This window comes from Tupaia chinensis, unplaced genomic scaffold (genome assembly GCF_000334495.1).
Source record: "Tupaia chinensis unplaced genomic scaffold, TupChi_1.0 Scaffold000407_1, whole genome shotgun sequence".
Classification (NCBI taxonomy): Eukaryota; Metazoa; Chordata; class Mammalia; order Scandentia; family Tupaiidae; genus Tupaia; species Tupaia belangeri.
Window position 1 is genome coordinate 566,884 of NW_006159909.1, and position 11,126 is coordinate 578,009.

The 11,126-nt window shown below is 43.2% G+C and overlaps 2 protein-coding genes and 1 pseudogene across 2 annotated transcripts in view; 1 reads left to right on the top strand and 2 right to left on the bottom strand.

The window, feature by feature from the left end:
* The window catches only part of COPRS (coordinator of PRMT5 and differentiation stimulator), a 7,878-nt gene extending 6,910 nt beyond the window's left edge, over positions 1-968 (bottom strand). Inside the window, exon 1 of the mRNA XM_006154375.3 lies at positions 961-968. Coding sequence (XP_006154437.1) covers positions 961-968 — 8 coding nt within the window. The remainder of the gene's footprint in view (positions 1-960) is intronic.
* Positions 967-5,592, top strand: LOC102498243 (enoyl-CoA hydratase, mitochondrial pseudogene; annotated as a pseudogene).
* Positions 5,460-11,126, bottom strand: part of UTP6 (UTP6 small subunit processome component) — a 40,525-nt gene continuing 34,858 nt past the window's right edge. Inside the window, exons 17-19 of the mRNA XM_006154356.3 lie at positions 9,977-10,043; positions 7,923-7,995; positions 5,460-6,277 (exon numbers count right to left, since the gene is read on the bottom strand). Coding sequence (XP_006154418.1) covers positions 6,120-6,277; positions 7,923-7,995; positions 9,977-10,043 — 298 coding nt within the window. The 3' untranslated portion in view covers positions 5,460-6,119. The remainder of the gene's footprint in view (positions 6,278-7,922; positions 7,996-9,976; positions 10,044-11,126) is intronic.

Consider the following 11,126-nt stretch of genomic DNA (forward strand, 5'->3'; position numbering starts at 1 on the left):
CGGGGGCGGGGCCACGAGAACCGCCCCGCCTCCCGCGTGCGGGCTCGGGTGCCCCAAGCCAGGGGCCGGCGAGGTCTGGAGGGCGGGGCACCTCGCCCCAGCACGCCGAGCGTGCTCCAGCTTCACATCCTCGAATATCCGTTAGAGGATAAAACGGCGCCAAACGCTCTGTGTACAGCCTAGCTCTGTGTACAGCCTAGCTGTCAAGGTTTAATGCGCTCGACCCTCCGACCACATCCGCTGTTTCTATGAGGTTTTTCTAAAATAGAGGCTGGAACTGGACTACAACTCCTCCACAAATGGGTAAGACAACTTCAGCAGCCCAATGACTCTCCACTTGGGATGAACAGTCGTATTTTAAAAAAAAAATTAATAGTTATCTTATTTAATTTTATTCATTTATTTTAATTTGACCACAGAAGGACAGATAGAAAGTGAGAAAGCAGGCCGCCAGGTCCTGGAATCGTAGTTGTCAAGTTGGGAGTCTAGCACCCTTAACCACCACGCCACCTGCTGGCCCCTATTATTTAAAATTTATAAAAACATGGTTGACGCGGTTCCAGTCCCAGATCTGGCAGCTCGCCTCCTTTCTCTCTCTCCCCCACCCTCTGGTCAATTAAAATAAACGAAGTTAAATAAAATAACTATTTTAAAAACATTTTCTAGATACCAGAACAGATGCTTGAAAGGACAAATTCCTAAGTCAGGTGGAACAGTACATACTGACAGTCACAGGCACCCTTAAAAATCCCATGCTCTGGGACCGGCAGGTGGCGTGGTGGTTAAGGCACTGGACATTCCCACATGACTGACCATGGTTCAAGTCACCGGACCTGGCAGCTTGCTTTCTCACTTTCCCTCTCCCTCTCTCTACATATTAAAAATAAATTAATGAATACATACAACTAATAAGTTTTTTGAAATCCCATGCTGATAGTAGTCTCTAAAGCAGGGTCCTACATTTCCATGCGCAACCTCTGGTACTCTAAAGTTAAATGGTTCTTTTTTTTTTTTTTCTGAGAGATTTTTCACTATAGGGCGCGTGCGCTCGCCAGACAGAGAGAGACATAGAGACAGAAAGCGAGAAATCACCCCCCAGAGGGGATGGTCATGCTGCAATCCCTTCTCCTCCATTCTCCTCTCGGGATCTTGGGCACGCATGCACACGCACCCGGCATGAGTTTTAAGCCACCGGGTCAAGAACGCGAACCGCGGTCGACCACGTGGGAGTCCAGCGACATAGCCATTACACTAACTGCTGGTTCCCTAAAGTTAAATGGTTCTTAAAAAAAAAAAAAAAGTGTATATTCCATAACACCCTTTGTGTAGACAAGGCTCGATTCCCCCATGGCCAACGAGGGTTCTAGTCCTGGCCAGACTCCTTTGGCCAGTACATTGTGCTCTCTCTTCTGCATGCGCCTACTCCCTTTGGCTTTTAAAACAATTAAAAATTTTAAAATATGTTTTTATAAATTTCATAAGGCATTTGAAAAAAATTAGAACTGACACATACTATTCAATGTTTTTATTTTTCTCTATGTAGATTTTCCTATAGAGAAGGGGATGTAACCAATTAATGCATACCTTGTTCTGCTGAGGTATGAGTCAAATTTCTCCAAATCTAACAGGCTCTAGGTCAACAGGGCCAAAAAGAACCTTCCCACCCAGGCCTTTCTTTTTTTTTTTTTTGGAGAGGTTTTTGCTATAGGGCGCGTGCACTCGCCAGACAGAGAGAGAGACAGAGAGACAGAAAGCGAGAAATCACCCCCCAGGGGGGATGGCCACGCCGCAATCCCTTCTCCTCCAGTCTCCTCTCGGGATCTTGGGCATGCACGCACACGCGCCCGGCATGAGTTTTAAGCCACCGGGTCCAGGACGCGAACCGCGGTCGACTATGTGGGAGTCCAGCAACATAGCCATTACGCTAACTGCTGGTCCCTCTTTTTTTTTTTTTAAAGAATAAAAAATATAGAGCCAGACAGTAGAGTGGTAGTTAAGGCTGCTGGACTCCACATGGCCAACAGCATAATTCAAGTCCCAGAGCTGGCAGCCTGAAAAACACCAGGCACTTAGGAATGCATGCCCAAAACCCTAAAAGAAGGGAGACATGGAGAAGGGGTTACGGCATGGCCATCCAGGGTGCTTTATCACGTTTACTCTCTCTCTCTAGGCAAGCCCACATACCCTCTGGCAAATTACACATACACATACACACACATACAAAATACTTAGTGCAGGTTAAATATGTTTTTAAATATATATATATATATACATACATTCAATGTATGTTATATTACCTGTAATGGGTATATATTTACACACACACACATTTTTTATATATATATAAAATATCCAGTGCAGGTAAGGGTGTCAAAACTTTCACACACTGCTTGAAAAAAGCCACAAATTGGCAACACATGATCAAATACTCTTTTAAAAAAAAAAAACTTGCTTCAGAGCTGGGCCAGCAGGTGGCATGATGGTTAAGGTGCTGGACTCTCACATGGCTGACAGTGGTTCAAGTCCTGGACCCAGTGTCTTGAAAATCACACTGAGTATATATGCATGCCCAAAATCACAAGAGGAGAATGGAGGAGAAGGAACTGCAGTGTGGCCATCCCTCCTAAGGGGATTCCTCACTTTCCCTCCCTCTGGTGAGCACATGCATTGTATAGCAAAAACCTAAAAGCAAAACAGAACTTTGCTACAAGGTGTATGCATTGGGAAGGAAGGAGGGAGATTGAGGGAGAGAGGGAAAGTGAGAAAGCACCCTGGGAGGCTGAGTGGCCAATCTCAGTTCCTTCTCTTTCATTCTCTCAGGACTTTGGGAACACACACACACGTGCCTAGCATGTTTTTCAAGTCACCAGTTCCTGGACTCAAACCATGCAGTCAGCCATGAAGGATCCATGCCACAAGCTGACCCACATATCAGTATTCCCTAAAAGTTACATCCTTTTGACACAGTAATTCCACTTTCAGAACTCGATATCCTAAGAAAATAATCTGAAAAAGAATTGACAGAAATCATCAGTAGCATTTAGAGTAAGAAAAAAATTAGAAAGGACAAGATCCAACCATAGATTAATAAAACAAGTCACAGCTAATTTTCACCATGGAATGCTATGAATTCATCAGAAATTTTAAGGCTTTTTAATGACATGGAAAAACATAATATTAAATGAGTAAAACTGCACTGAATGCTTCTCCCAGTGGTATCACAGTGTTAAACGATTCCCTCCCCTGCTCCCACTATGCCCTTCTCTACTCCCAGTCATCCTTCCACGCTTCCCTGTTCTAATCTACTCACACCCCAACCTGCTTTTGTTGCTGGGCATCCTCAAGGCAAACACTTCTCTGATTATCAGTCCCAAAGACAGTCTTTCATACCGTCTTACCTTCTCTCTTTCAAATTTGCCATAGGACACGTGCACTTCCTGGAAACAGAGAGGGAAAGTGAGAAATCACCCTTTAGAGGGCATGGTCACGTTGCTATCTCGTCTCCTCCATTCTCCTCTCTGGATTTTGGGCATATATGCACATGCACCTGGTGTGTTTTTCAGGCTGCTAGGCCCAGGACTCATAACCATGCAGTGGGCCATGTGGGATCCGGTTGCCATGCTACCTGGCTGACCGTCTTCAACTTCTTAAAGGACAACTCTTCCCAATACCCAGCACTTCTTTCTGGTACCCTAACCAGTTCTCTTAGGACATTCAACTCTTGTGTTCCAACCCAACCTTCTTCCCACAAAACCTCTCGATTTTTTGTCTATGACAGACAAAAATTTCCTGAATGAATGGAATATCTAATAGTATAAATTCAATTATGGGGACCAGCAGTTGGTGTAATGGCTATGTCGCTGGACTCCCATATAGCTAACCGCGGTTCAAGTCCCAGACTCGGTGGCTTAAACTCATGCCGGGTGCGTGTGCATGCATGCCCAAGATCCTGAGAGGAGAATGGAAGAGAAAGGGATTGCAGTATGGCCATCCCCCCTGGGGGATGATTTCTCCCTTTCTGTTTCTCTGTCTCTCTTCCTGGTGAGTGCACGTGCCCTATAGCAAAAACCTCTAAAAAAAAAAAAAAAGAAAATAATTTTCAAAAATAAATAAATAAAATTCAATTATCATTTAAGGTTTTTGCCATAGGGGACATGGGCTACCAGAGGGAAATCATCCCCAGGGGAGAATGGCCACACTGCAATCCCTTCTTCTCCATTCTCCTCTCTGGATTTTGGGCACAAATGCACATGTACCTAGTGTGAGTTTCAAGTCACAAGTCCAGGACTCAAATGGTCGGCCACGTGGGCATCTAGCACCTAACCACCATGCCACCTGCTGACCTCTCCAATTATGATTTTTAAAATCACATTACTCAGTTTAATTTTACATGAATTATAAGGCACTTCTGTTTTCTTTTCCACATTATTCTATTTCATCCAGTCTAAAACAAATGCATAATGTTTATTTTCACAAGGACAGAACAAACAGAATTGTTTTTCTTCTCCAAGTTCTCCAGAATTTTCTTCTCCGTTTTTAGGTCAAGATGAGATACTCACGTCTGACCTGGGAAAATTAACTGTGTGATTTCCATGTATTTTAGAGAATGTGTAAGCTGCCTGGTAGGTGTGGCTTCAACAAGTAGCTCTAAAATCAGCGGTTCTTTGCTGGAATTAAAAATTAAAACATAAACTCAAAATTAAAGCAGGTCTCAAAATCAGTCATCATCATCCAGAGCGCGCCATGGCAGCGCTACATGCCTTGCTACCCTTAGTCCGCCTACAGCTGCACCCCGCAGCCTGCTGCTACGCCCTGCGTTCCCTTGCCTTGGGTGCTTTCAATACATCATCGCAGAGAAAAGAGGGAAAAATAACAATGAGGGATTGATCCAACTGAATCACCCCAACGCACTTAATGTACTCTGCGATGGCCTGACAGAGGAGCCCACCTTCAAGAAGGACCCAGCCATGGGGCCCACTGTCCTTACTGGTGGGGATAAGGTATTTGCAACTGGGACTGATATCAAGGAAATGCAGAACTCGACGTTACAAGATTGTTACTCTGGCAAGTTCTTGAGCCACGGGACCAGCTCACCCGCGTCCAGAAACCAGTCATAGCTGCTGTCGATGGTTATGCTCTTGGTGGGGGCTGTGAGCTTGCTATGCTGTGCGACATCATTTATGCTGGGGAGAAAGCCCAGTTTGGACAGCCAGAAATCTTACTGGGAACTATTCCAGGTGCAGGAGGCACCCAGAGACTGCCCCGTGCCGTGGGAAAGCTGCTGGCAATGGAGATGGTCCTCACTGGTGACCGGACCTCAGCGCAGGATGCCAAATGAGCAGGTCTTATAAGCAAGATTTTTCCTGTTGAGACATTGTTCCAAGAAGCCATCCAGTGTGCAGAAAAAATGGCCAGCAATTCCAAAATTATAGTTGTGATGGCCAGAGAATCAGTGAATGCAGCTTTTGAAATGACATTAACAGAAGGAAATAAGTTGGAGAACAAACTCTTTTATTCAACCTTCACCACTGATGACAGAAAAGGGATGACTGCATTGTGGAGAAGAGAAAAGCCAACTTCAAACACCAGTGAGAACTGACTGCCTCGACCTTAAACCTCTACTTTAAGATGAAAAATACAGTTTGTCAGTTTTAGAAATGACAAATCTTTTAAAGGACAACGTGGGTGACACATGGTTTCTCTCCACCTGCTGCTGGGCCGCAGTGCTGTACGGCTGGGATCAGAGCTCCTTCATGGCACAGTTGGCTGTCTTCACTCAGCCATTAAGAGAGTGTTCACATTCTGATTGGAACATATTTTAAATAAAAATTTTTGTTGAGCTTCAGTGTGTTTAAATTGCTAGGTTTCCATGGAAAGCAGGCACCTGCTTGGTTGTGTCATTTACAGTTGAGTGAATATAGCTGGAAGGGAAGTGCTTCAGCATACTCACTTTAAACAGGTGCTCTGCTAATAAAAAAAAAAAAAATTGCTATTTAAAAAAAAAAAAAAAAAAAACAATCGGTCATCTTATCTGACATCTCTGAGCAATTAAGGATTGACTCATAATACAGATCTGCCCAGGGGACTTATAACACTATTTCAGAAGTTGGTTATGTTCTTCACAAATGGCCAGCCTGATGCATTGCGTGTTTAGCCAGAAACACCTCCGCTGACTCTCCCTGCAACATTTTCACGGCTCGCCAATAAATCTGCCCACAGTTCTCAGGTCTACCAAAGGGATGGTTCAATTCTTCTTTGATATAATCCATCCAAAGATCTTGAAAAGAAACCAAAAAAATTACTGTAAACATTATCAGGCAAGTTTGTTTAATATCATCCAACCTAAAATTTATACAAAACTCAACTTCTTGCTGTTTTTTTCTCTAGAACCATATGTGAAGCAATACCTCTGTTAGTTTTTATACATTAAGGTATAGTGGAAGAATTTTTTTAAGAATTATTTTATTTAACTTTATTTATCTATTTACTTATCTTAATTTGACCAGAGAGTGATAGCGTGAGAGAGAGAGAGAGAGAGCGCACGCGAGAGAGCGAGCATGAGAAAGCAAGCTGCCAGGTCTGGGACTTAAACCATGGTCAGCCATGTGGGAGTCCAGCGCCCTTAACCACCACACCACCTGCCAGTCCCAGATTTTTTTTTTTTTAAGTAGAAGATCTTCATGCTTAATTATGACAGCCTATGTTATTTAAGAAACTCAAAATGTTAAATTTCTTGAAGAGGGAGGATTTTACCGAGTCTCTTTCAAGCAATATTGACCTCAATGAGTTCACTGAAGAGCTCTGTTACCAGACTTAGAAAGTTGTTTGGGCTAATAAAAATCAATTTCATTCATCTCACTAGGAAAAGATCACTGGTAGGAGCAAATGTATTTTCTAAAGTGTGCATTTAGTAACTACACAAGTTCATAAAGCCCCTGAGTTTTTTTAAGAATTATTTAACTTTATTTGTTTGTTTGTTTTTAATTTGACCAGAGAAGGACAGAGTAAGGGGTCGGGGAAGCAAGAAAGCAAGCCGTCAGGTCTGGGTTTTGAACTGTGATGGGCCACATGGGAGTCCAGCGCCCCTAACCACCACGTCACCTGCCGGCCCTCTAAAGTCCCAGATTTTATACAACATAGTTACACTAGAACCACGCTATACTAGTCCTACAACTGAAAGCGATGTAGTAATTACGGTATCGAATGCCAAGTAGCATCTTATATTTAGCCCCCTGTGATAGCTCCCACTACTTTTTGTTCTGACCTATTATTAACTTTTTCCCTAGAAGTACATTTTTCAAAAGAATCAAATCAGGGACTAGCAGGTGTCATGGTAGTTAAGACACTGGACTCCCACATGACTGACCAAGGCTTGAGTCCCGACCTGGTGACTTGCTTTCTCTCTCCACCTGCTTTCTCTCTCCGATGAGCGCACATGCACTACAGCAAATTAAAATAACAATAAATAAAATTAAATAATTCTTTTTTAAAAAACAGAGAGAGACCCAAACCAAGAAAATCTTTCTAACCCAGAGTTGTTAATATCCAACCCATGGGGCTGCCAGGTGGTGTGGCAGTTAAGGCCCTAGATTCCGACATGGCTGACCATGGTTTGAATCCTGAACCTGGCAGCTTGCTTTCTCACTTTCCCTCTCTGTTTCTCTGTCTAACTCACTAGTCAAATTAAAAAATAAATCAAATAATAATTAAAATATATACATATACCCAAACCATGGGTTCTTCAGCTTGTGAATTCAAAATTATAAGCAAAATCATGTGTACAGGTATTCATGTACAAAGTAAAGGAGAGGGCATGGGAAAGACTCAAGTATATTCTAAAACAGAGCCACGACATAAGAGGTTAACACTGTTCTAGCCATACTAGTGGATCATGACAACACAAACAACTGAAGTTTACTTACCAGCATCTACAGATCCGAACTCTCTCAAAGCCCTCTCGTAATACTCTCTCAAATTGGCCATCTTGCAGGATTCCTAACAAATACACAATCAGACAGTCTTGCCTCAAAAGTATAATGGTTTTAATTATTTATTATATTTATTTTGACTGGAGAGAGACAGGGAAAGTGAGAAAGCAAGTCACCAGGTCCAGGACTTGAACCATGTTCACCCATGTGGGAGTGTCCAGCACCTTAACCACCTGCTGGTCCCCCAAAAGTATAATTTATAATATCATAAATTCACTTCAACCATCTTGTTAAGAAGCTACCACCCAGGTATATAAATGGAAAGGAGGGTCAAGGTTTAAGATGAACATAGCCTAGCTCTCAATTTATCAAGAAAAAGGTCAAATACACTAGTCAGCAGAGTGAAACAACTGGTAAATATAAAAGCACTTTGCTCTGGAAGCATGGAGAAAAGTCTGATTAATTCTTAGTGGGAATGGGTGGCTTTCAGTATTTGAAACCTTTAAAGTATGAGTAGGATTTAAAGAAAGAAAAGGAATGGAGAATATTCTCCTCCTTATGGCTAAAGACATCTTACTTTTTTTTTTTTTGCCATAGGGCATGTACGCTCACTAGAGATGGAGGTGTGTGTGGAGGAGCTCCCCCCAGGAGAGATTCTCACATCACAATCCCTTCTGTTCCAGTTCCCTCTCAAGATTTTGGGCACGCATGCAGATGCACCAGATTTTTTCTTCTTTTATTTATTTATATATTTATTTATTTTGGATAGGTTTTTGCGATAGGGTACGTGCGCTTGCCAGACAGACAGAGACAGAGAGACAGAAAGCGAGAAATCACCCCCCCGGGGGGATGGTCACGCCTCAATCCCTCTCTTCCATTCTCCTCTCGGGATTTTGGGCACACACGCACCCACGCCCAGTATGAGTTCTAAGCCACCAGGTCCAGGACACGAACCGTGGTCGACTATGCGGGAGTCCAGCGACATAGCCATTACGCTACTTGCTGGTCCCTCTTCTTTTTTTTTTAAAAGAACTATTTATTCAATTTTATTTAGTATTATTATCTTTTGATTTGACCAAAGAGAGACAGAGAGAGAGAAAACGAAAGTGAGAAAGCAAGTCACCAGGTCCAGGACTCAAACCACAGTCAGCTATGTGGAATTCAGCACCCCAACCACCATGCCACCTGCTGGCCCTCATCCTAGACCTGGTGGCTTGCTGTCTCACTTTTCTTCTCTCTCTGTGTCCGTCTTTCTCTAGTCAAATGAAAATGACTGAATGAATAAATAAAATTAAACAATTCTAAAGAAAAAAATTCAAAATTCAGGGGGCCAACAGTTGGCTTAATGGCTATGTCGCTGGACTCCCATGTAGTCAACTGCAGTTCGAATCCCAGACCTGGTGGCTTAAACATGTGCCCAAAATCCCGAGAGGAGAATGGAGGAGAAGGGAATGTGGCATGGCTATCCCCCATAGGGGGTGATTTCTTGCTTTCTATTTGTTTCTGTTTCTCCAGTGAGCACATGTGTCCTATAGCAAAAATATCTAAAAAAAAAAAATTAGGAAAGAGAAAACCAGATCCCACATTACCATACACAGTTCAAATCCCAGCCCCAATGGCCTGAAAATATGTTGGGCACATATGTGTGTGTGCCCAGATTACCAACAGGATAAAGAAACAGAGAAGTGACTGGGGCAGGCCTGCACTCTCTCCACCTGGCAAGTACATGTGCCCACTGGCAATTAAAAAATAGAACAATTTTTTTCCTTTTCCTTTGCTTTTTTTTTTTTTTTTTTAAGTTTTTAGGGTTCATACACTTGCAAGACAAGATTAAAGTGTGGACAACCCCCCTGGAAAGTGATTTCTCACTTTCCCTCTGTTTATGTTTTTCTCTAGCGAGTGCATATGCTCTAAAACAAAGAGTTGGACCAAGGGAGCAGACATTTACACTGTATTATTATAGAGCTTTTAAAATAACAAAAGGCCACCACAGATTAGTAACCGCTAACCCATTTCCCAGGCAAGAAGTGCTTAGACCAAATACTTACTTGCTCCTTTTCAAACTGAATCATTTTCCTGAAAAACTCAACTGAAAACGGACGGCTTTCCTGTAAACTGAAAAGGAAAAGAGAAAAGTTATCTTCTAGAAAAAGACAGAAAGCCTCTTACTTCTCTAACACCCAAGCCAGTGCCTCCACGACGTGTGGTTTCATGAATGCTTGGCTGCCACTCAGTGTGAGAACTTGACCTGCTAGCCAGTCACTCTCATGCCTCGAAGGACGCTTTCAACCTCAAATGACGTGCTCTTTACCAGTACACTCCTTCCTGCAGTTGTCTTTGTGCTCTCCTCCTCCTCACTTTGAATCTTCAGTTCTCTCAACTATATCTCAAGGTCTTTTCTTTTTATTTTGGAGAGGTTTTCACTATAGGGCGCATGCACTCGCCAGACAGACAGAGACAGACAGAGAGACAGAAAGCGAGAAATCACCCCCCAGGGAGGATGGCCACACCGCAATCCCTTCTCCTCCATTCTCCTCTCGGGATCTTGGGCACTCACGCACAAGCACCCAACCTGAGTTTTTTTAAGCCACTGGGTCCAGGACGCGAACCACGGTCGACTACATGGGAGTCCAGCGACATAGCCATTACGCTAACTGCTGGTCCCTCAAGGTCTTTTCGAAGTAATTCCATTTCTAACAATATATTCTTTTAACAACTATTCTTTTAAAAAAAAAAAAAAAGATTTTTGCTATAGGGCATGTGCACTCGCTGGAGCGACAGAAAGAGACACAGAAAGTGAGAAATCACCCCAAAGGAGGGATGGCCATGCCATAGTCCATTCTCCTCCATTCTCCTCTCAGGATCTTGGGTATACATGCACACAAGCCCGGCATGAGTTTAAGCCACCAGGTCCAGGACTCGAACCACAGTCGATTACATGGGAGTCCAGTGACATGGCTATTATGCTAACTGCTGATCCCTATATTTTTATTTTTTGTCAGAGGGTATGTGCACTTGCCAGACAGAAAGGAAGAGTGAGAAGGCACTTTGCAATGGGGCAGAGTGACACTGCAATCCTCCTCCAACATCTCTCTGTCAAGATCTTGGACATGCAGGGAACCAGCAGTTAGCGTAATGGCTATGTTGCTGGACTCCCACGTAGTCGACCGCGGTTCGTGTCCCAGACCCAGTGGCTTA